General features: G+C 32.2%; 1 protein-coding gene across 1 annotated transcript; it reads left to right on the forward strand.

The window, feature by feature from the left end:
• Nucleotides 1–1,740: 1,740 nt before the first annotated feature.
• LOC139502661 (uncharacterized) lies at nt 1,741–26,904 on the forward strand. The gene is made up of 8 exons (XM_071292187.1): nt 1,741–1,867; nt 10,500–10,700; nt 13,059–13,486; nt 15,032–15,200; nt 18,643–18,911; nt 20,348–20,384; nt 22,652–22,795; nt 23,496–26,904. Exons 2-8 carry the CDS (start codon nt 10,601–10,603, stop codon nt 26,720–26,722), a joined length of 4,374 nt encoding a protein of 1,457 aa, XP_071148288.1. The 5' UTR covers nt 1,741–1,867; nt 10,500–10,600; the 3' UTR covers nt 26,723–26,904.
• Nucleotides 26,905–27,666: the final 762 nt, after the last annotated feature.

Below are 27,666 nucleotides of genomic sequence, written 5' to 3' on the forward strand. Positions count from 1 at the left end.
TGTACTTTATCATGATTATATGATCCATCGCCCTGTTAGATTTGTCATTTGCTATTATTCGTTCATTTTATATATATATTTATTATTATTCGATGAATACCAATTTTTGTGGATACAGGTGAATCGTGAAACTAACTGTTCAATGAATACAAACTAATATAGGCTTGTATACAGACTTAGGACAAAACCACGAAATTAAAAATCCACGACCATGCAAGTTTCCTTAATCTACGAAAACTGGAAACCACGAATATAAATGAATACACCGTATATATATATTCATATCTGTGAGATGAGTTTTAATTGATTCAATTTCTGATGCATGTTTTTTATTGTAAATTGTTTGTGGCTTTGAATTAGCTTTCAGTAATTGATTATATAAAAGTTTAAAGGTACCAGGCTTTCAATTTAGTACGCCAGTCTGTAAAATCCAACTGTTATGTTAAGAAGATCTGTCGACACAAATTGTAATGCATTTCTGATATTCATTTTTAACTTGTATTATGTTATATCTCGTCTGACAATTGTCAATATGTACCAAACAAATGTACCACCTTTGATAAGTATTAAGCAAACGAAAGAACAAAGCCCCCTCCTCCCCACCACACACCTGAATATTATTACTTTTCCCTCTGAAATGCACGGATACTTATGAATCTTTGGCTTTCAGAAATTCACAATGCCGCCAATTATTTAAATCAAGATCCTGCCGATTGTTTTCAATAATAAAATGAATCATTCATTTGTTTATTGATTGATTGTTGGTAATTAAACTCTACGTTTAAGCCCCGCTAATGGGTAATGTCGTGGCAGTCAGATTTTTATGGGTGGCAGAAGTCGGAGTATCTAATATCTTTTATTTTAAATGGCATTATCCTTTTACATACTATGCTAATAACAATTTTAATAAAACATTTCAACATTTGTACTATCTTTGATATTTACTCTCACACAACCCATTTCTGAATAAAGTGATTGGTATTAGCAGAGAAAGGTCTACATGCACACAATATAGGGAAATCAATTTTAAAATCATAAAAGGTATCTATACATACTGAATTGTTTCTTCAATGCTTTATAATCATTCTTGTGCAGCAGAATTAGGTAAATCAGTGTAACTTAAAAGCTAACAAACCATTCGTAAAAGTCGTTGACCTAAACATACCAGTGATTTAAGAGAGTTTGTTTTCTGATAACGTTAGTCTATTAGACTTTAAAAACAACAACAATGATCGATAGATGGGTTTTTTTTCTAAATTTATTTAGGTACAATACAAAGATTTTTTTCACCCACGATCAGACAACTATAAACTGATGTAATTTGTTTCATCCAGCTTTAGTTTTGTTTAATGAATTACCAAAAAAAAAAGAAGAAAGATTAAATGGGGATAATTTCTTCATAACATAATTGTTACATAAATAGTTATTATGTAATTAGTTTGAATATTGTGATGTTCACACTTAAATGAAATATCAAATATATAAAATCATTATATATACCAGGATTAAAATGTTGTACTCTGGATATTCGTCTACAAATACTCAACAATGACTATCAAATAAAAAGGGCCAAGACATCGACGCCCATGTCAATGAAATCTAATAGAGTTTACCTGTCTTCTTTTACCTGTATTTCTTTTATAAAGCATACATTACTTCAATTTTATTATATGCCTTTAATGGCATAAAGTAGGACAAAAAAATACTTACCTGAACGAAAAGACCCATGACGAAACATGTGATTTAGTCAAATGAAGATCATTTATTGTGACGATGTTTTGTTACTTGTATGTCAATAATGTGTACAATTTTAGCATACAGATTGGGAGTTTGACTTTAATTTTACAGATTGGAATGAAGATTTAAGGTAATGTTTTTTTTTAATGATGCAATTTATATACAGGCTTTTGTTGGTTTTTTTTAGCTTGAAGTATGATCAAATTTTTATGTAAAGAAAATATTCCCAAATGGACACACCCTACGATGTAACAATCAAAAATAGTTAAAACAAGGAACACTTTCAATAAATATATTTATCCAAATGGAACACGTTTCTCCAGGATAACCGCGTGCCACATATCTGCCTACCTTTCCGGAGCACCTGAGATCACCCTAGTTATTGGTGGGGTTCGTGTTAATTAGTCTTAAGTTTTCTATGTTGTGTGTTGTGTTCTATTATTTTTCTGGGTTTTTTTTCTGTTTTAGCCATGGCGTTGCTAGTTAATTTTTGATCTATGAGTTTCGCCCCTCTTTAATAGGAATACTGAGATGAAATATCATTGCCAGTGCGACAACTGTCCACACAAGTATGGATCACAATTCGAAAAATCAGAAAACCCAAACCGTATACTAGTAGTAAGCTATAGAGAAATCAAAGCAAGAACTCATGGCGCTATTAATTTGATTGTGTAATAGTACAACTTCCATCATCCATGACCGTTGTTACCTTATGTTTAAATGAAACATTTCATGCCATATCAATTACTTAGCCTCAATTGTACTAAATATATTTAAGGGGCACTAGCTACGAGATATATACAATATTTAAAACATGATATTGTTTTAACAATCATTTATGTGCAAAAGTGAAATACTAATTCGCTTTTAGCATTCTTTATTTTGCATTTTTGTCATAATAGGCCAAGAAACATTGATGTTAAATTATTGACTTGCACTGGTTTTAAAAGTCAAAAGTTCCAATAAAAACAGAGTAACATGCAATATATATGTTCCGGACCATATGAGTATTTGGACCATACGCGTATGGTCATGACCATATAGGTATATACTCATATGGTCCGACCATACGCGTATGGTCCGACCGTACGCGTATGGTCGGGGTAATTAACACTCTGTTACAGTTTACTTTTAATACTCCTAAACTTTTCATACGGTATGACCGTTCATTAAAAAGACGATATCATATAGGTAATTTTATTATTATATTATAATAAAAAGATAAGCTAAATAAAAATTAGAAGTTTCACATAGTTAATTTTACTTACTTGTCAAAACTATAATAAGCATATTTTTTACCGATGGTCATTACCGATTTGTTATTACGCGTGAATGGCAATATGTCGACTTTAAAAAAATAAATTCCAAAAATTTCTTAATGAACTGTTACACAAGAATTCACTAGAAAGTAACATAGTTTATTTAAGTTGTCTTGTGAATATGGTGTATTGCAGTCATGTTACGATATTTGAGATCTAGAGCTTCTTAAAAACACTGAAGACATATAGGAATGGCCTAAGACCTCGGTATCACTGTACACAGCTATAAAAAGGCTAGCTTTTCACTTGTAAATGAAAAGGATCATGCACAACAAAGACTTGCTAATGCAAAAAGCTATGATAACGTGTGGAAGTAAATGTCACCCCAAGCCTACATGCAAGAATCTAGTTAGCGATGAAAACTAACTATGGCATCAATATTTAACTTTTACGTAGTATTCGATTGATAAAATAATACATTGTCATGTGATTGGTTTGTTAGATAAAGTTTTTGTATTATTGAAACATTCATAATGTAATTTAAAAAAAAATACCTATATGGTCCAAATACTCAAATGGTCCAACTGTGTCTAAACCACACCGGCAAAATTTGCTCGGACTCGATGGTATCTAACATCCGGCACAATGACGGAACACCAATAGACAAAAGAAAGGTAGGTTTCTCCTTATTTTTTTATTTTTTTTATGATATCGAAGAATATATATACATATACAACTATTTTCTATTGTGAGATGCAATATTTTCTACAACCGTTCTATATTAACGGAGAAATAAGTCAAAATGCATGTCAAAATGACGAATTGAGTGAACCTTGCCTCGAAATTGTTTAATTTCTCGTTAAATTGTTCACATTGTACGGAAAGAAAGGTACGGGTAGATAGATATTGAAACGGAGATTGCAAATTTAGTTATTATGAGCATCTCAATAATTGTATTTCTGTGTATGATACGAAAGAAAAGGGTCGTGTCAAATTAAAATAAACCGGTTTCGTCAATGTTGTTACTACACAATCACCCGGTTTCGTCTACATATATCACCCGGTTTTTTTTGGTTTTTTTTAACAAACAATTTATGAAAAGAAACTTTGGCACGGATCTGAACATTGTCTCTCGAGAATTTAAATATATATTTATTGTAAAGTAAACTTGGCGTGTTAAAATCTATTTTAAACGGGCACTTTTGGACATAGTTAATTATGATAATACACATTTTCCTAATGAAAGTCGTATTCCTTATTTCACTAACTTCAAACTAATTTTAAATGGAATATAAATACTGAATAGCAAACACTGGTATCTAATTATTTTGTAACATTATCATATTTTCTTTGTTTATAATAGTAGTATGTAAAGATGAAAAATAAAAGGATGTGTTTTGATTGTGCCATAATTTTAATTTACTATACTATATTATATACACTTAGTTTACAATATTTACTATCAACTATTAATACATTTATGCATTCAATCATTGACGAACAGTCCCAAACCGACTATAGTCTATACTGTTCTGCACAAATTAATCATGCATGCAGTCCTGCCAGATTTTCTGGTACTATATATACTGTGTTACTTGCGCACTAAAGCGAGTTTTCACACTTAAGCATCCATAACATAGCAGTGAGATTTGTAACTTTCTCCCCGTTTCTGGTAGGCACATTTATTTTCATAGGCATGTTTTTCACATTATTTTTACAGTTCAAATTCATTTTTTGTACAGTTCAAAATCAATTAAAACTTCAAGATAACTTTCGAAAACAACATCTGACAGTTTTGTATTTTCAATGTGTATAAAAGGTGGTTTGCAAAACATGACCGTCATTTATATCTAGGTCTTATTAAGAAGAAGTGACGGTAACCACTTATCCCATAAACATTGACAATGAGACAACTTTCTTTTAGACACAAAAAATATGTTGAATTAATCAAGTTTAGGTCAGCGTATGCCTTAAACAATGAGAAAAACACACAAACTGCATGAAAGCAAGCTATAACAGGGCCCTAAATTATAAATGTAAAAAAATTCAATCACTCTAAACCAAAATTTTAAACATCACCAAAAAGTAAACAGAAGTTTAAAATATTTATATAACTAGTAAGTGTATAAAGTTCAATGCCGTTATAATACTTCGTTTTTGAGATATGGCGCGACATGTTAAAAAACCCCACATTCCTGTTTCACTTACATTTTCTGTAACTCAAAAAGATTTTTTGATTTTCACTAAACATGCTAAAAGGTTTGCAGATCGTTTGACCATTATAAGAAATAACTATATATGTTAAATTTTAAGAAAATAAGATAAGCTGTCCTGAAGTTACGGTGCAACATGTTTATGCTGGACAGACTGATAGATAGACGGACAGACGGACGGACCGAATGACTAATAGATGGAGGAACGGACGGATGGAAGGACGGACGGACAGACGGTTGTATACAATAATACTAAAATTGGGACGGGCGTGTAAAAACGCAAAGAAATGAAGAAAAAAAACTCGTAATTAAAGGTCAATAAGTTTTATTAGGATATCGGCCAAGTCGATTTATTTGTATATTTGTCTGCCTTATCATTTTTGCTATATAACTTTTATATATATTTGAAAAAATGTAAAGAAATCGATAAAAAGAACTTGATATTCGGCATTTATTATAATAAACATAATCCAACTCACATAATCCGATTTCCCGGGTATCCCTGTTTTCTCATTTCTTACAATATTTTAATTCGGTATACACTTTATAAGATAAGTGGCGAATCTAGATTACGTATAGGTTGCACGCCCCGACCCCACCTTTGGTTGCCAAAACTATATTGATTCCTGTATTTAACGATTTTGTAAAGCAAAAAATAATCAAAATATTGTTCGACTCGCTACGCTCAGCGGTATGTAAAAGTTGTTCGAATTACGTCCACTTTGAAATAAACTGAATCCGTCTGTCCGTATATATTGTCAAAATATATTGATCAACGTCAGTGTACGATCATCATAACACAACGGCGACAGTACAGACTCTTTTTTTAAGTAATGTTAACAAAATAATTATTATTGAATTTTGTCGATGACCTGAGACTATTTATTATACTAATTTGTACATAGCAGTATAGTTACAATAAGGGATAATAAAATTATTTTAATGCATGGTAGTTGTAATCCTACATTTATTTTCTATGTCGATTATGCATGCATATACCAATGTCTTATTATCACCGTTTATCCTTAAGAAGATTTATTTTTAACGATTGTAGAAAAGATTACATACATAGAATGATTAGATTACTTATAAAGGTGTCCATCCTTTTGTGCGAGAAAATCACATATCAATTGTGTGTTTCGATTTTTAAGACCGTAAACTTTAATTTCAAATTTAAACATGTTCAGCATATTTTCCCATAACTCATATAGAAAACGCATATTTAGAGAGCTTTAATCTCAATATGCTGTTAAAAAATTTCGGAAAGCAAAGTATATTAAAATATTTGTGTTCTATAAGAGTAGGAATTCAAGTTTTTGCTTATTATTTATTTGAATCTGTGACTCATATAAATAATAAGTCGTTGTCCGGTAACGAACTTGTTTTCCAACGACCAACAAAACTCCTTTTGAACGCTGAAGTTAAATAATCAATTATAATGTAATGCGATTATGATTTTTTTTATTTGACCAAACCGGGTTATGCATTTTGAAATCTATGACGAAACCGGGTTGTATACATTGACGAAACCGGCCAGTTCCATTTTGACATGACCCATTTCTTTCGTTCCATACACAGAGATACAATTATGGAGATGCTCATAATAACTTAATTTGCAATCTCCGTGTCAATATCTATCTTCCCGTACCTTTCTTTTCATACAATGTGAACAATTTAACGAGAAATTAAATAATTTCGAGGCAAGGTTCACTCAATTCGTCATTTTGACATGCATTTTGACTTATTTCTCCGTTAATATAGAACGGTTGTAGAAAATATTGCATCTCACAATAGAAAATAGTTGTATATGTATATATATTCTTCGATATCATAAAAAAAATAAAAAAATAAGGAGAAACCTACCTTTCTTTTGTCTATTAGTGTTCCGTCATTGTGCCGGATGTTAGATACCATCGAGTCCGAGCAAATTTTGCCGGTGTGGTTTAGACACAGTGGGTCCGGCCCGTTAATAACCAAACGAGTTTTATACTCATATGGTCCGACCATACGCGTACGGTCGGACCATACGCGTATGGTCGGACCATACGAGTATACGCATATGGTCATGACCATACGCGTATGGTCCAAATACTCATATGGTCCGGAACATATACATTGTACCTGTGTAATGCAATTTCAAACATTATTTTTAATAATTTTAAGTTTCTTACATTCTTATATCAATCTATAACACCCTTGTCACACATGGTTAGGGGAGATTTGAGTGTTCGAGACAATGTTTGACCTTGCTCCTCTAAATCAAAATTAGATAACGACATACCGATGATGATCAAGGATCCTTGTCCTTTCATTTCAAAAATGATTTCCCAATGATTTACATTTTTAAAAGAAACAAATATGCGTAGGTGTCAATTATATACTACTATAGTATATAATGTGTTCACCTAAACAAGGTCTGATTCCCATCATTTTGGTTTTTTACCTCGTTTTATAATTTTGTATCCATTTATGAGATTTGAACACAGGTATTTAAAGTTATTAAGCTCCTGATTGTTATCGAACCAAATTGTTAGTATTTTTTTCTGGCTTAAAGTCGCAAATCATATTATTTTTTAAGAATTTGTTCATTACATAATTTTTATGCTTTGTGATTGATATTTTTTATCATTTGATACAATTTGTATGTATGTAATATTTTTCTATACCCTACAAATCCGATATCCGGAATATGTCTATTTATTTTGGTTGGATTCATGTTGCTCAGTCTTTAATGTTCTATGAGTATTTTGTTGATTTGTTTGTGTTTAGGTCATGAGTTACAATGGTTCCGTCACTTTTACATTGACCAATGAGTTTTAAATGTCTCATTCGTATCTCCGTTGTTTAACACATTGAACAATATCCTTCAAAATATTTTGTTTGTGTTTAAAGAGTAAAATATAGGTCCTAATGTACATAAACCGATATGATAAACAGGCAAAATATGTCGGTTTGTAATTTTGTCAAACAAATTTTTTGTTGTTCAAAATAAACATTCAACTAGAGAGCGATAGTTATCCTTGTTCCTTAATGTTTGGTTTTTCAAACAGGAAAAACCATACTGTTTTTTTTATACTAGAATAAAAAACAATGACAGATATTCAAAAGGAACAATTTCATTCGAAATATGTATTATTTCCTGATATTGTCTTTCTGATTGTAACATAAAAATATGTAAGATAACTTTTAACTACGATTTATAAATCTGAATTCAAATGATTGATTCTTATGGAAAAAATATTTGAATTCAATGTATCTAAATCGAGAATGTCGTACTTGTTTTATTTTAAATGGATTTTGGGAGTATCAAGTAGAAATTGAATAAAATATCACTTCACTAAACGTCTTTTATTACATAAAGTAGGACAACTTTATCCTCTTCCTGGGTGAATAGACCCATGACGAACGTGACTCGTTAAAATTAAAATCATTTTTGTTAAGCTGTTTTTGATCGACTACAGTGTCATAGGTTTTAAATTTTAACACTCAACTTTGGTTTCAATTGTAAAATGCGTCCTCATACAGGTGATCTGCAGGTACAATTTAAATACAAGTGTATAATTTGATACATAATTCATATAAAACATTTATTGTTTTCTTTTGCACACTAAAAATGCTGAATTTTAAACAAGTGCCATTTAAATCATTTTCATTCAATTTAAATGTTAGATATCAAACATGTAGAATGACTTTTTTCTACGTTTATGCCAGATATCAAAAATTGAACGACTAGCCATGTTAGCGACATCACTTTATGACATTTCATTTAGCAAGTCTATATGCGTATTTCGTTAATTAATGACATCAATGATGCTCAAAGCAAGATTATTTTTAAATCCTTAGCTTATAAAAAAGAATACGAATATCAGAAAAAAATATACATAACTTGTTCCTGATATTGGACTTACCGAATTAGACTATTTACTGGATTTGTTATAACATGTGCAACACGACCGGTGCCGCAAGTGGAGCAAGATCTGCTTACCCTTCCGGAGCACCTGAGATCACCCCTAGTTTTGGTGGAGTTCGTGTTGCTTATTCTTTAGTTTTCTATGTTGTGTCATGTGTACTATTGATTGTCTGTTTGTCTTTTTTATTTTTAGCCATGGCGTTGTCAGTTTATTTTCGATTTATGAGTTTGACTGAATAAAAAGACATAGAGAGTCGTTATTTCAACGAATTACTTGCCATTTTTCAAAAATCTACCTCGCACTAAATTTTAACTGAAATCAATCAATCATGTCTTCCGAGACTGAACTTATTTTGCTTAATTTAGTTATTCAATATTGCATATTCACACAGGGACAAGTTCATTCAACTTCAATTTATTGACTTAAAATTTTCAGTTTTCCTACCGATTCGGTCGTTGATTCTGTCCGGGCACTCTGGCTTCCTCTTCCTTGAAAAATATGGCTGACACGAAATATCTGTATAGTGTTGATGGATGTTTGCATACACACGGTTGTGCTCGTCTAAAATATAACCCATTTTTCTTGACCCATAATCCTAAAATAAGATACATGTACATGTTCTTCGACGCTGTAGAATATCAGAAGAAACGGCAATCGCAGAGCTATGATTAATCAATATAAGCTAAATATGAATTATCGAATAACAAACAAGTGGTAAAAAGATCGGCTTATCAGAAACAATGTACACGTAATTTAGCAATAGAAGAATCCAAGATAGGTTGCACTGTTATTCAGGAAAAACAGTTCCACCTTTTCGAGACTAAAACGTTCTAGTAGTCGTTTTATTGAAAGCGAATGACTTATCATTGCATAAACGGTACCAATTTTTTCCGTATCTCTTGCGCATTTCCACAATCAATATCTTTTCAGTGATGCTGGAGTCAAAAAACATTTAAATTCAAAGCTGATTAAAAGGATGAAAAGCTATCAACTTGAAAGGGACAAAAAAAGTAGCCAAAGCCAGGCAAGAATTCAGAGATTTCATTTAGGGAGATGTACTTCTTTAAATCAGATAATTTCAAAACATTTATTTTAGCTAATTTTTCAAATTACAACTGTACTGGATAAACGCAAACAGTTACAATCAAAACAGAAATGTAAGAAAATACTTCGGCTATGGCAATTACCATTCAATGCAAACATATCAATTGGAAATAGAAATGCCAGTTGAGCGATGACTATAAGTTCTTCTCGTGTGTAATAGTTAAATTACAAAATTGTGCAAAGAACTACTGATTATCATTTTAACGAATACAAAATTTAAGTTAACGTATCCCTCAACATTTGTATTAGAATACTTTTATTTTCTTTTTATTTAGAAAGAATGCATGGAGCCTTTTATTTGAAAATTCAAAAAGGATAGATGATATCGAGTTTCACAAAGTCTTGAATACGTAAATTGGTCAAACTTGCAATACAAATGGCCGATAACACTAAGTCTGAAACAGTAGAGAGTTCTTTTGAACCAGAATTGGAACAACGAATTGCTGAAATACAATTGAATAGTATTTCAAACAGCGGTAAGTTAACTTACTCAGGAAAAAAAATCATAATGAACAATGGTTTAAGAATTTATAGAGATACCAGTCTATTACTAATGCGCTATTATATAATACCAAATCACTTGATATAACATGTATACGTTTATATTGTAGTACACGACGGGGGTCACATTTTAAGCATAATTTACTCACCCGTTTGGAACACCTGACAACACCTAAATTCGCAAGGGACTAGTGTTGCAATCATTTTAGTTTTATATGCTGTTTTTTTTATGTTGCCCTTTGTAAATACAGCTGTTTCTCAAACCCCGCCTCTTTTGGGGAGATCTTAAATATTCATAGAAAATTAATTTTGTTAACATACTGGTTCCCAGTTATGCTCTCTTTGTTCCATCTCACAGAGACATAACTTGGGAATGTTACCAGTAAATATACATGTGCTTACTGTTTACATTGAAATATGTGATAACCATTCATTCGAGGTAGGGGTAGTTAAGAAAGTTACTGTTAGTTCAAACTCTTAAACGTTGAAAATATGCTGCACAGCCCTATATTTTGACCTTTGAAAAAAATTGTAGTGCATATAAACTTTCAACTTTAGGATAATTAGTTATCAAAGGTACCAGGATTATAATTTAGTACGCCAGACGCGCGTTTCGTCTACACAAGACTCATCAGTGACGCTCATATCAAAATATTTATAAAGCCAATCAAGTACAAAGTTGAAAAGCATTGAGAATCCAAAATTCAAAAAAGTGGTGCCAAATACGGCTACGATAATCTATGCCTGGGATAAGAAAATCCTCGGTTTTTTGTAAAATTTAAAGTTTTGTTAACAGGAAATTTATAGAAATGACCACATTACTGATATTCATGTCAACACCGAAATGTTGACTACTGGGCTGGTGATACCCTCGGGGATGAAACGTCCACCAGAAGTTGCATCCACCCAGTGGTGTAAATAGTTTTTTAAATAATTTAGTACGCCAGACGCGCGTTTCGTCTACATAAGACTCATCAGTGACGCTCATGTCAAAATATGTTAAAAGCCAATCAATTACAAAGTTGAAGAGCATTGAGGATCCAAAATTTCAAAAAAGTTCATAGTAAAAGTGGAACAGTTTTAGCCGTAAAAGGAGTTCCTTTGGGAATTTGTATTGTCAATATTTACAGAAATACAACCTATACTTCTGTTTGTCTGTTTGAGTAGATTTGTTTTTGCCATGGCGTTATCGATTTTTCATTGACTTAAAAGTTTGAAAAGTTACTGATCAATACTGGACTGACTGCAAGCCAACTGTCTAAACTGTTTTGAAATTAAGTGTTAATAAATTCCAGAAAATCACTTAAAGATTTTACGTTTTTGTGTTCAGATTTTGCAGATGTTGTTAGGATCAACATAATCGTCAGATTAACATTCACGGTCTAGTGCCTGCGCGAGTCATGTTTATCCGTACATTTGTCAAGGAAATATAATAAAAACTAAATTCTTATATTTAAAAGTAACTTGATAAGAAACATGTGTACTAAATTTAATACTGTAAATTCAGAAATTATTGCGAGGTTTTTATTATTGCGAATAATGCGACAGAGTTGTAAACGCAATAATTAAACTCGCATTTTGTAATATTTTAACTGAATTAAGCATGACTTTTCTAGAAATCGTAAAAATTAAAATCGCATTTAAGTTTTAAATGACAAAATCGCAATAATAAGTGCACGCAATAATTTCTGAATTTACAGTAATATTTTACAACAGCGTCATTTCGATTAAACTTCACCAAACAAGAAACTTAACAAAGAATAGATAACATGATGCCAATCTACAATCGTAGGTGGAGCACAGTCTTATAAAAAATTTAGTTTTTGTTATTTGAATCTCGAAAGACATCATTGTTGTAAAATATAAAAGAAAATAGTAGATAAGGTATGTTTTGAAAACGAAATAACACCACTTCCTTCAAGATTGTGCTATTTCGTGGCAGTCAGTGTTTATCGGTGGACGTAGCCGGAGTATCCATAAAGAACCACCGAAATTCGGTTGGAAAACTGACAACCCTAGTCAATTAAGATTTGAATCGAGTGCTAATAATACAGTAGTTCAACTAATAAGACCACTAGGTAATCGAGGCCCCTGAAATCACAATGATAACCAACGTATCATCTATGTTAAAATTGTGAAAATGTTTTTTAGTGGAATGACTATTTTAAAATATGATGGGTTTTTTTCTGATGCTAATTTTTTAACAACGTTAACTTCAATTATATTATGTGTGTTTTTATTAACCAATCATAGCTTGCATTTTTGAAAAAAAGGTAAAATCGAAATCGTTAGACACGAATTGACACATTTGAATAAACAATGTCGTTTTGTAGGTCCTGTTCATGATTTGGATGAACATCGGAAAATATGGTTGGTCATTGGTATATGTCTACATAACATTATCACGCCTATTTTAAGGAAGTATGTTGAATCCGTCATGACGTCTCTCTATACATCACTTGTCAATTCAGACCAGATCAATACACAGACCTATCCACGACAACTTAAGCGTCATCCGCCTCAAGGAGTTCATACCTATTACCTAAACTACGACTGCATTAATAACAATAAAGCGCTTGGTCGACAAAATCATTTGTATGACTACAAAGTTAAGAATGCTATAGATTTGTCGAAATTATTTTTGCTCTCCAACATGAAACACTATAATTGTTTTGACGATACATGCGATGCCTCAGTGTTACTTGGACTTGTCAAAAATGTAGACAGATTTCATCCGAGCTTAAAGACTATTGCAGAAAGTGTAAGTATGATTGCAACAATTTTTTTTTTTGGTAAAGACAAAATATGACGTTTAAAAATAAAATAGGTTATTAAGGGAGTTCGCTTCTCAGTTTATATTGACAGGAGAATAATAAACGAATCAAAAGAGACAAACACATATTTAGGTCAATACGCTTGTTTTCGAAATATAAGCCATTGTAATTTCCATAGCTTTATCAGTGATAAGTTTTGGTTCTCAAAAACTATTAGTTTAGTTTTAGTTTAAACATATGTATTTATAGTGGATTTGGAAACAAGTTTTGCAACTTATATTAGTCCCTTTCCACTTTCCTGGTGCGACTGCTGCCTTATAGCGGCATCAGCCTGCTATTTTTCGAAATCTACAAGGGTGTCTTAAACGTGCAAGAGATATGGCTTTCTCTTAACACGGGTCTATTAAAAAATAATTTAAATTGTATAAGACTTTTGCAGATGGCTTATCATTATACATGTAAAATATTTATAAAAAAAACGGGGATCTTAGGGAAATTTATTTAAGGCATTCAAATGGATAAAACCAGAGGATTCCAAAAATCTGACAAAAATCCCAAAACATGACAAGCGAACTTCCTTAATATCAATTACCGTTAAATCCGTAGTTGAAATGTTTGTAAAGGTGCTACAATATAAATTTGCTGAAATCAACAAATTTTCGATTAAATAAATATTACTTTATTGTAAATGTATTTAAGTCTGAAATTGTCATTTTGATCTGAACAGTTTTTCTCAATTATCAACTGTTGTAATTTTAGTACTGTTATAGCTATTTGTGTGTATTCAATTAAGATCTGATCAGTTTATATTCTCACTGCTGTTAATTTTTTTTCACCGTTCACAGACCAACAACATACTCTCAAAGATTACTGACAAAACCGAATTGACTGCAAGCAAATTTTTGAATGGTACTGTCACCCCTAGTTTTTGGTGGGGTTCGTGTTGTTTATTCTTTAGTTTTCTATGTTGTGTCGTGTGTACTATTTTTTTTCTGTTTGTCTTTTTTATTTTTAGCCATGGCGTTGTCAGTTTGTTTTAGATTTATGAGTTTGACTGTCCCTTTGGTATCTTTCGTCCCTCTTATAACCGCGGTAAATAAAAAGGAAATGGACTAAAAGACTGATCATGAATTGAAAATTTATTCTTTAGTTCTTTCAGACAATGTGAAAAGATCCCAGTAGCCATTTCAGACCTAATTTCGTTCGCTAGTGATCGAATGTAAACATTCTATGTGTGATCACCCCCAGTTTTTGGTGGGGTTCGTGTTGCTAAGTCTTTAGTTTTCTTTGTTGTTTCTTGTGTACTATTATTTGTCTGCTTGTCTTTTTCATTTTTAGCCATGGCGTTGTCAGTTTATTGTCAATTTATGAGTTTGACTGTTCTTCTGGTATCTTTCGCTCGTCGTTTAGTGAGAGATTAACCAAATTTGAAGCATAAAAGCAACGGAATTATCTCCAGTTTGTACCTGTTTGAATCGAATGACATCATATCTTAAGGACTATCTAAACATAGTAACAATTTGTAATTACAGATTAGATCGAACATAAGAAATCCCTGGGCACATTGTGATTTTAAACAATGGAATACTACGAAGTATTCGCAATCATTCAGTTTGATGGAAAACCTTATAAATAAATTGAGCCTCAGTACTTCCGACGAAAAGCAGACATTGAAACAACTCTTGTTATGGAAAACAAATGGTAATTTTAAGGCAGTTTAAGATATCTATTGTCATTTGTTGAAAAAGAAGACGAATTTCCTGAAAAATGGATTAATATAAAATGTATAAAATTGAGGACGGAAATGGGGACTATGTAAAAGAGACAACAACCCGACAAAAGAGAATATATAACAGCCGAAGGCCCCTATAGATATTTAATGCAGCGAAAAAAACTCAACTAGACAATTAAATAAAAATGTGTACAAGTTCAGTGAAAATGGACGTCATACAAATGTATTAAAGTCCGAAATAAATAAATGAACTGAAATTTAAAAAAAACCCATACAAGACCAACTTAGGCCAGATGATCCTGGCTCATGTTTTGTAAGATCTTACCACTATACCTATAGCCAATGTAGAATTAAATAACCAGTAACACGCACAATAAAAAAAACTCAATTCAAAAGAAGTCCTAGTCCGATGTCAGAATTGGTAACAAAATAAACTAAAGAAGAGGGACGAAAGATACGAGAGGGACAGTCAAACTCACTTATCGAAAAAAAAACTCACTGAAAAATTGACAAACAGACAAATTATAGCACAAAAGACACAGACTAAGCAACACATACCCTACCCAAAACTGGAGGTGATCTAAGGTGCTCCGGAAAGGTAGGCAGATCCTGCTCCATATGTGACACCCGTTGTGTTGCTCATTTTGTTACAAATCCGATAAATAGTCGAATCCTGTAAATCATATTCATGGTAAAATGGGGAGTGGACTATAGATACAACATTAGGATCATATCCGATGGTATCTGTGAAACGGGTTTTCGATAACGGTCAACCAACTCGTGATGGCGTCAATAAAATTTACGTAGGGGTGATTTCAACTTCACCTTTTGAACTCTTGGTTTAAAAGCTTCCTTATGAGCAGTAACCTTCTATCAACGAAATCATGATAGAAAATACAAGCCCATGACTATCGTATCGATTGGAAGATATATATGCAGGCGCTGCGGGAAAGTTGCTACATAGAAATGATAAGTTCACAATCGGAAAGCTGAAATCATTTCTTTTGTCGAAAAGTTTTGTTTTCAACTGACACTCATTGTTAATTTCTAGATGCAAGTCAAGACATGAGGCCGACTGAATTTTATCTGTTGTTCCCTTTATCCCTATTTCGATGGGATAGATGCGTTCATCAAAGTCACCAAATTTGAATTATTAAGTGAGAAAACATCATCTATACAGCGGAAAGTGAAGTTAAAGGACATTGCTAACTTCTTATCATTCTTCCCAAGAATTTCTTGTAAATAAAATGACAATGATACATAAATAAACAAAGGACTACTAGCAGTTTCTAACCTGACCCTAAGTAAACTGACTGAATGATTTTGTCATCATCATATGAAAATTAAGCACAATGCCTCCCTGTTAGGGTTTAGTATCATACCATCATAAAATATGTGAGAAGGACATAACTTGTTTAATTTCGATGCAACGACCCTATGAGTGAATCAATATTAATACCAAAAAATGTCATTCTTAATAACCTGACAATAGTTTCGTAATTAATATTATTCCTAATAAGTCTGTTTTAAGGTTTGGTAACCTTTTGAGGTGAATCCAGACAATTTTGTGCGAACATATTTATAATTTGGTAAGCCTGTATGTTTTTTTTTTGGGGGGGGAGGGAGGGTCTAAGATTGTACTTGTACTTAACAATACATACACGGTAGATTTAAAATAACGATCGAAGTTTAAAAATAACACAGTAACAGGGCCAACGAATGAGGTTACTAGCTTAACTCCTTTGCGTTTAGGCTTTAAATAATGACCTTTGTTAGGTTTAGATTTTCTTGATTTAAAACAATATTTACTTTGATTTTTTTTTAACGTGTTTAATATTTCAATCCTTAACTAATGCGTTAAAACCATATTGGCTTTGACTTTTATTTTGCAATTTGTAGTTTATTTAAGGCAGAAACAAACATTTCTGAATCAAGGAATCTGATGTACATGTAGTTGTCGTTTGTTTATGTAGTTCAAACGTGTTTCTCGTTTCTCATTTTTATATAGATAGGACCGTTGGTTTTACCGTTTGAATGGTTTACATTACTTATTGTTGGGGCCCTTTATAGCTTGTCCATTATAGCTTGCGGTTCGGTGTGAGCCAAGACTCCGTGTTGAAGGCCGTACCTTAACCTATAATGGTTTACTTTTATAAATTGTTATTTGGAAGAAGAGTTGTCTCATTGGCACTCATACCACATTTTCCTATATCTATTTCCTCCGTTTATGCGAATGAAATACTAAAAAACGCCGTTGACTGACATAGTTACGTTCATAATAGTTATGTAATATTTTGTTAATTTATCGCTTTAAAAAGGGACATTATATGAGATGAACCCGAATACAGAATAGTTATCGAAGATACCAGAATTATAATTTAATACGCCAGACGCGCATTCGTCTACAGAAGACTCACCAGAGACGCTAAGATCAAAATAGTTGTAAAGCCAAACAAGTACAACGTTGAAGAGCATTAGCATAAAAATCTTCATAGCACTTTAAAACAAGCCAGATTTACCAGATATGTGTAGGATTTTAAAAATTATATTGATCTGGACTGGATTGGAAATTATACTTTGAGTATTCGTTTTCTTTTAACATAAAATTGAGAATGGAAACGGGGAATGTGTCAAAGCGACAACAACCCGATTATAGAGCAGACAACAGCCGAAGGCCACCAATGGGTCTTCAATGTAGCGAGAAACTTCCGCACCAGAGTCGTCCTTCAGCTGGCCCCTTGACAAATATGTATACTAGTTGAGTGATAATGGACGTCATACTGAACTACGATGTAAATTTCTTGTTCTTCTTTTTAATCTATATATACCTTTTAAACTACCATATGATTAAATGACAAAATAGTTTTATTTCCTTTTGATATTACACCCTCGTATTTAAAAATGGAGAGGGAAAATAATTTTAAACCTGACTCCGAGTTAAAAAAGAGAACCTTTCATACACCGTGACATTAATTTATGTCTTGCATTTTTATAGTTACAACAATAGCATTGTTATTGTAAATGGATAATTAATTCTAAAGTTTATATCTTTATCAATTAGTGAGTATTATTTCAAATCATGAATGCGTATTTTACTTCAACGCAGTAGTAAACAATTTTTCACTTTAGAGTGGTTAAATGGGATGGAAATACGGCAAAAACAATTGAAGGTATATAAGTCAGATAATGTATAGTGTAAGGCTTTATTGTCTTAAATCAACCTAAGTCGGTCACTCTTTTTTTTCTTTTCAATCATGACACACTCAGCGTTTTTTACGACAGGAGTTTTCTTAACATATTCATGAATTCCTTTTTTTTACATTATATGTTTGCATTTTCCAAAAATATGAGTTTATATCATAGTAATATTCATATATTTATATCAATACTTTCATTTATCTTTTGTTTCAGGAATAAGTTTTTTGTCAGGAACAACTCTCGGTTTGGAACATGTCAAAGAAATTCAAAGAGAAACATGTGTTCTAGCTAAACATGCACACGTATTGTCGTTGCATTATAAAGAAATTGATATGCATTGTCAAGCAATGGATATGCAAATTTTGGATGTAAACAATACTCTAAATGAATGGGACAACATACTCAAAGAGTTAACCGACATGAAGACAAATATTGAAGACAAAATCAGCACATTGGGAATACGTGTTTCCGAAAACAAATCTGTAAGTTGTACCGGTAAAGTGTTTTCATAAGTAGTAAGGCGCAATTAGCTTTGATATCCACAAAGAGTTGAAAAAAATTAAGTCGTGGTGTTGTCATTAATACAACTATTCCTAACGACTTTTGGACACAAATGTGAACAATAACAAGTAACCCTACGGCCTTCAACAATGAACAAACTTCAAACTGTATACCAATATTACCTCGAAAAGTGAAGTAACGACATAACAAAGAAACATTGTAAAATCAGTTGGAAAGCACTTGGCTCATCCGATCGGTACTAAGCGCGAAAACATAGAACTCATCATAGACGTCACAAAGTACTAATCGAGTTTTTACGAAAGTTTATTCGAAGCCCATTTTAAGCACATGAATAAACTCTTTCCCTCAGATAAAATTTATAAATATTACACTTCCAACCAAATAATTGTAAAAACGTCGTAGGTTTTCTTAGAAAAAAGTAACCAATTACATGCCAAAATATCACGATAGACAGAATACTGGTCAGTAAATGTTCATTTCTAGGTTGAAGCACATGTTTAGTTATTCATCAAACTATTGAAAATAAAATCCATAGAATTGCAGAGAAAATAATACAATGCCTAATTGATAACCTTTTAGAAGTGGTTTTTTTTTAAGATTACTCATGAAAACTGAACATACCTTCATAAACAATTAATATGTAAAAATAATAGTGTAGTCAAATCGTACACTTTTGCCTAACCGGTTACTCGGATAATCATTCGACCGATTAACCGGTTACCCGGTAGTTTATGTTGATGTTTGAAGACCTTATCTATTGTACCCTACACATAAATATATAGATGTGGTATGAGTGTTAATTTGACAATCGTCCATCCAAGTCGTACATTTACGTTTTTATAATACGCTGAATTGAAGTTCAGTGTCCTTTGGTATTACAAGGCTTGTTTGTGAATATTCCTGGCGAAGTTTGACATTTAATAATCAAATACATCGTATCAACTATGGCGTTTGTACTAAATTCAAATTGAAAAACAAAAAAAACTTCTTAATCTCGTAGAATTTAATATGTCTGAAACCGATGATTCTTTCATTTTCTCTTGTTGTCTCCGAAAATAATATAGAATGTTTTAATTCGAAATGATTAAGCCAGAGCTTGTTACTCGTACTAGAAGAACGCTTCTCCTAAATAGTAATCTTCTTTTTGCCATAATCAATTAAAATATATTTATAATTAAAGAGGTTCTCTCGGGTAGTATAGTTATTAAATTTGAATAATCCCTTATAATATTATACAGTTCAAATTCCTTGGTTGCGGTGTACACATGTATCATTTTTATGAATAGATTCACTATCAGGATACGCATTTGTGAAAGTGTTTTTGTGTTTTTCTGTAATTTTTCATTGGTCTTTTAGTAAGAACGATATCATGTTAAACAATAATTCTTTTTTTTAGCAAATAGAAGAACACAATACAAGAATGGAAGAAATAGGCGAGTAACATGAAAATAGTGTTAAGTAACAGAACATACAAAAGAAAGATCTTTATAAGTAGGAACTTGATGACGAGATATGAATTTTTCGGGAATATGGAATAGAAACGGGGAATTTGTCAAAGAGACCGCAGCCCCGGCAAAAAAGAAGAAAACTCCTACTGGCCCTACATGTGTTTTCAGCAAATCCGGATGCGAGTTTAAGTTTGTTCCTTATACATCTACCTGTGTGACGTTTACAATCTGACGTCAAACGCGCGTTTTTACATCAGAGTTAATATTAATCTAAATATTCGGTCCCAGTATTTAAAATTTGTCAATCCTTTATGAATGGATTTACCAAATATAAATAAAAAAACAAAAATAAGAAAGCATTGAATGAAGTTGTTAAATTTGATATATGCCGTTTTCTGCCTCTTTGTTAATTAGATTAAGATTTGTTAATTTGATTAAGATTATAACACAATGTTGACTGCTGTCTTCCTATATTTGCCATTTTGTCAATAAAAAAGAATTTGAAGCAATTGTCATACAAGTAAGAGGTTTAGCTAGCTATAAAACCAGGTTCAATTCACCATTATTTACATAATAAAACGCCTGTACCAAGTAAGGATAATGACAGTTTTAACATGTACCTAATGGTTTTCCTATGTTCCTTACAATTCGACTGTTAGTGCGTTTAGTAGCAAGCAAGCATTGACATATCATATTGGAATGGAAACATGAAGCAATTTAAATAAGGAAGTATAAGTATAGCTGTCGCCAGGCGCGTAGCTCCCTATACGCTAACACGCAGTTGCGTGCACATCGATTCGGCATGCAAAAAAAAAATGGCAAAATAAAAATTTATAGATCGAATTTTAAAGGCAACATCTATGTTGTAACTTTTTTAATTGATGAAGTATCATTAAATAACGGCATTTGGTTTCAAAATAAAAGTGTTATTGGAGATTATGACAAAATCGGACAGTAACTTGTATCTTTTAAAAGATTTGAATTTGTAATACTCAATCTAAGACATGTAGTTTTTGAGCACATTTTACAGTGTACGGTTTATCAGTTTGGAATGAGATGTACCAATCGGCATTAGAAGTATCAGAACCCTTCGATACCGTTGAAAATATGCCGAGGCGATGTGGTCGACAGACTACCAGAGCCAATCACCCTGCAAACACGCCAAAACAGTATTGGAAAGTCTCATTATTTTTTGCGTATGTTGAAAACAAATGTACGATCAACAATGAACGACGACAGTTACTAGCATTACTGCATATTCATCGGCATTTCAGTGTGAATATTGACAAATTAAAGTAATAGAGAAGTTTGTTTCTGCCTAGACCCGAATAGCAGATTTTGGACAATTTTGAGTAAATTCTGTATCACAAATATGTGTTGTTTATGTATTACTCTATTCAGAAGATTTATTAATAGTTTTTTTTTACATTCATAAATTTTTTATAAGTCCTATCTACATATAGCTCCTCTTTTAACCGTCCTATGACCGAAAACCGGAAAAGAAAACATTTTTCTGCATAAAAGGGTCCCGAAATTTTTTGTGCTTGTTATGTATGGATTCTCTGGTAATATTAGCTCTTGAACGAAAGGGATTACAGAAAAAAGTATTTAATACAATAGCTCAACGATTATGTTTGTAAAAATAAACAAACGGATTTGCTTTCGGTATTTTTATAAATTGTGTTTTGCTAAAGGACTTTTGTTACAGAATTATATCTAAAAACAGTTTTGTTAGCATAGCAAATCATTGTGTATTAATCGGTATTGAATTCCTCACTGTAACTTTTATTCATATCCTTCATCATAATAATGTTGCAATAACGTTTCAGCAGCATTTAAGGGAGTTCGCTTCTCAGTTTCAAAGTAATTAACTTTTCAAAACACTAGTTTATATAGATAGTGGATTAATAAAGGAATCCAAAGAGCAAAAATATATATATAGGTCACCGTGCTTGTTTTCGAGAAAAAAGCCATTGAAATTTTGGCAGGAAAATATTCTCTCTTGACTTTTCATAGCTTTATCATTGACAAGATGAAGTTCTTAAAAACTGTTAAAAAGTAATTAAAATTTTATAAGACTTTTACAGATGGCTCATCATTATACATGTAAAAGATTAACAAAGAGAAAAATGGGGGTCACCGGGCAAATTTTTTCAAGGCATTCAAATGGATAAAACCAGAGGATTCCGAAAATCTGACATAAAATCTAAAACATGACTAGCCAGATTCCTTAACATTGGTTTATTTTACAGACAAAAACATGAAACATTGCATGAACTTCTCTCGTGATGTTCAAACATTCTCGTTAGCAATGCAAGCTCAATTGTTGGAGATTGGTGATAGAAAGGTGTCTTTGTTATCAGAACACAAAGAATGTATTCCTGAGAATATAAGAGGTAAATAATTTTAAAGAAAACGTATTTATTGTCTTGCCTTCGACGAAAGTGTCAGAATACGAGACATAGGAATTACACTCTGGCGAAGTCGGCATTGGAGGCGATGTAAACTCTTTGAGTTATATTTCAGAAAGTAGACCACCTAAACATGCTAAAGGCTCTAGATTTTGTATACAGATGCCTCATTTTAATAATTTGCGTCTAACATTTATCTATTGTCCTTGACTCATTTTCATGGTACAGCTCAACTAAGAGATGTATCTTATTTTCTTGAATTTCGCTCCTATTATGGGGAAGGGGATAACTATCCTTCATCTAAATGTCCACAAAAATGGCTTATCGGTTATCAAAGTTAAGGTAGCATTATTGGGTCAGTTATCGGATACTGTTATGAGAAGCTCAATTTAAATTGTACACGCCTTTTGTGCATGATTCATTTTACCTTGACCTATTTTTGTGGTTGATTTCAATGTTTGGTCAATGTTTATTTTTTGTGTTTTGAATTGTTTTCTCGTACTAAATTCAATAGGTCAAATATAGTTGGTTTAAATAAATGATTGTAAGTGTAAATGTCAGGTTTACCTGACTATGACTTCAAATTCATGATTAATTTTTCATTGTTAAGCTGTTGTCGACTGATTGTTTACTACTATCTAACGTATAGAGCTAATACATTGATTATTTTTCACAATTTTTGTAGCTCAACATGACCAATACATCGAGGAGTGGAAGAAAGACGATGCATTATTTGTAGATACCAGGGCAGCTAGATATACGCTATCATCTCTACAATCTAATAATTGTCTTCTTGTAACTGGTAGCTCAGGGACAGGAAAATCTTTTATTGTTCACCATATTGCATTACATCTGCTTGATAAGGAAGGATATGAAATAATACCGTTTGTTACCGGACCATCAGACATAATACACTATTATGATCCCAAAAGGAAACAGGTATTTGTTGTTGACGATATATGTGGTAAAGAATCTATAAACATACAGATTGTTGAGCTCTGGAAATCATACTACTTAAATTTAGAAAAAATATTTTTGCGAAGTCATAGGAACTCTCTAGGCAAAGATGTATTTCAAGGTACAAAATTGTTAATTTCGTGCAGACTTTTAATCGCTAAGGATAAACAATTTCGAAACATCGACTTGTTCACAATAAATGAATGTAACTTGCTCTCGTCTAATATGTGTCTCTTACCGTATGAAAGATTGCAAATGATACAGAAGTATCTCTCGGAAGAAATGATTCATTACGTGGAAAGTGTATTAGAAAATTTTGATTTTTTTCCTCTTCTATGTTGTCTTTCTAAAAACAAGACGTCTGAGGAACTTGTTAATCTATTTTCTTCTCCGATCGAAATTATTAAAAGTGATGTGAATAATATACATTTGCAAAATAGATTCCAGTTCTGCGCATTGGTTCTATGTGTATTGTTCAGAGAAGGATTCAACGAAAAATGGGTATATTCCAAATCTATGCCTGAAGAAAATAAATCTAAAATCTATGAAATAATAAAAGAATTGAGTATAGACTTAACTATTGAATCGTCAAGGAAGTTTTTAATCGAAGGGTTTACAATCTTGGAGGGAACATATTTGAAAAAAAGAGGTAAAAGCTATCGAATTATTCATGATAAAGTATACACTTTAATATCAGTAATTTGTGGTGAGCATTTGACAACTTGTTTCTTGAAATACGCTCCTACCTCATTTGTACGTGATAATTTCCTATTTACATGTTGCAAATCAAAGAATACAGACAGTTTCATTTTACTCGATGAAGAAATGGAGGAAGAATATTTCAGCAGGCTGTATAATGATTTAAAGAATAGAAATTTGGACAGTACATTTCATAATAAACTTTTGAAATATAAATCATTCAGGAATAAGTTATTAGAATATTTGAGGCAAAACGAAGAAGCAATGGGTTTGTTAAAAGATATGAATAGAAACGGTTTTGAGGTAGCAAAAACAAGTCTAATAAAATATAAATATTTTCGGAATTTTACAAATCCGATGATAGAAGCATCAGAAGAGGGTTTCCCAGATATATTAAAATTCTTAATAGATATAGAATTTGATGAGGAATATATAGACACAAGTATATACACTTTATATACAGCGTGTCGCGCAGGGAATGTCGACATTGTTAAACTTTTATTAAATGAAAATACTGCTATACGGTTTGCATGTACAAGTATTATCGCACTGGATCCGACAGTTGGCCTACCACTACTGCTCGTGTCTTGTATGGAAGGTCACACTTCTGTAGTAAAACTTTTACTCGATGGTATACCAGATCTTGTTCAGTGTATTCAAAGAGACGAGGAGTCCCGTGTTCACCATGCTAATGAAGTTGGATATACAGACCTAGATAATTTATTCTACATGTCTCAAGGCATTGATTTCCCTAATTTTTGCGTGCATGGAAAATCTCCAATATATATGGCATGTTATAAAGGACATTTTGACATAGTGGAAATACTACTTAATAATGATGCTCACACTTCAATTCTGTGTGACAGGTCATTGCTTGCGAAGGCTTGCAAAGACGGCTATGCAAAGATACTGAAACTTTTAATAAAGAATTATAAACCAACTATTGATCTCGATGGAAATACACTTTTGGTAGAAGCTTGCATAAAAGGACATACTGAAATAGTGGACGTTTTATTAGACAATTACACTAATGAATTTCACTATGAATTGAATTGTAGACTTCCGTTACTCATAGCTTGTCAGAAAGGACATTCAGACATGGTTAGATTGCTATTGGAGTACAGTGGTTATGGTGTTCGATGTCATTCAGATGAACGTGCGGCATGTACACTGCTAATTGCCAGTGAAATGGAATACGAAGATCAAGAGAAAATGGTATCTGAATATAATTCGCATGCCAAACTATATGGATATTCAAATTTATGTATTGCCGATTATATAGAAGAAGAAAACAAATTATCTTTCAAAGTTGAAAGTGGCTGTTACAGCAAGTATGCGAAACTATTACTACAAATGACATGTTACATTGGACATTTTAGAACAGTGCGGGTCTTACTTGAATACAACTTTGACGTGAATCAATGTAACAGTTACGGAGTATCATCTTTATACGCTGCGTGTGTGAAAGGACACACAAATATAGTTAATCTATTATTGGTAGAAAAGGCTGATGTTTCACGATGTGATAAATTTGGAAAGTCCCCTCTATTTGTAGCCTGTGAGAACGGACATGCTGATATTGTTAAACTGTTACTAAAGCACAATGCCGAAATTTCTCCATGTGGGAAAAGTAAAAAGTCACCTTTTTTCGTGGCTTGTGAAAAAGGACATGCAGATATTGTCCAAATTCTAATGAAAACAAACAGAAACATTTATCAGAGTGACAGATTTGGGCGATCACCATTGTATATTGCATGTAAAGAGGGACATGCTAAAATAGTGAATATCTTATTATCAAACAATTCAAATATTTCTTTCCATAATAGGTACGGAAAATCCGCAATGTGCGCTGCTTGTGAAAATGGACATTTACGAACAGTAAATCTTTTACTGAAAAACAACATTGGTTTCTCTCATTGTGTTTATGGGGAGTTTCCATTAATAATAACAGCTCTTGGAAGAGGGCACGTCGATATAGCAAACATGTTGGTGCAGAATAAAGCTGGTCAATGTCAGTGTGATTCGTTAAATCGTAGGCAATGCCTTGCTGTTTGTGAAAAGCAATATATAACCATTTTAAAATTATTAGAAGAGTTAAGCATTGGAAATGCAACGTCATTTGCTGATGAATCTGGTGTGGTTGAAATTTTATTATACACTCCTCCAGAAGATCCAAACAAAGTAATGTGTTTACCTCGTCAACGTTTATATACCGATATATTCAATCTCTTCGCTGAAATGGAAAAAACAAAATGAAACCTTGAACAGCAATCAGAGTAATGCTACCTGTCTATTCTGGACAAAGTTCTACCTGGTTAATCTGGACAAAGTTTACCTGTCTAATATGTATAAAGTTTTACCTGTGTAATTTGGACAAAATCCTTATAGTTTCATTGATCTGATAATACTGGTTTATTTAAATTATATTTTTAAAAACATCTTTTCATCTTCATTTTTATTTCCATTGCTTTTCAGTTCATACATATTTATCTTCTCCTGTTCATATACAGTTGTCTTCTCCTGTTCATACAGAGCTGTCTTCTGTTAAAAGTGATTATATTGTGTTCAGGTGGAAGGGAACAAATGCTTTTTGAAATATAACTGTTAATGATAAATGACTGAAATGTTATATTATCGTACATCGTTTCACCTGCATCACATTACTCATGTTACTTAGTCGCTCAATTAACCATGTGTCAAAGAATAACTTTGTTGTCTGCTCTATGGTCGGGTTGTTGTCGCTTTGACACATTCCCCATTTCCTTTCTCAATTTTAACGTTAGAACACAACTAATTCCCGACGAAAAAATACGAAAGAAGAACATATCAAAGGTACTTCTGGTACTACCACGAGTAAAAATTTAAGTTCTATAAACACATTACCAGACAATGTTATCTATATTTTTACTTGCAGACGGCAGGTTATACATGGTATATAGCACCGTGTCAAGTGTAATACGTTGTTGAATCTCCTCATGGGATTATTTGGCCGTTTTTATACTGACTATTTGATGACTAGACCAAATATATCATGATTATTTGATTCTCTTAGATTATTTTGTTTCCTTGTTTAAAAATATAATTAATGATTATGTGATTATATTGCCAAAAAATATTGTGAGTATGTGATAACTTAGACACCCCAATGAGGGACCTCGTTATTCTTCCACTCGCAACGGTTAAATTTGCAAATTTTCTCG

This window comes from Mytilus edulis, chromosome 14 (genome assembly GCF_963676685.1).
Source record: "Mytilus edulis chromosome 14, xbMytEdul2.2, whole genome shotgun sequence".
NCBI lineage: Eukaryota > Metazoa > Mollusca > Bivalvia > Mytilida > Mytilidae > Mytilus > Mytilus edulis.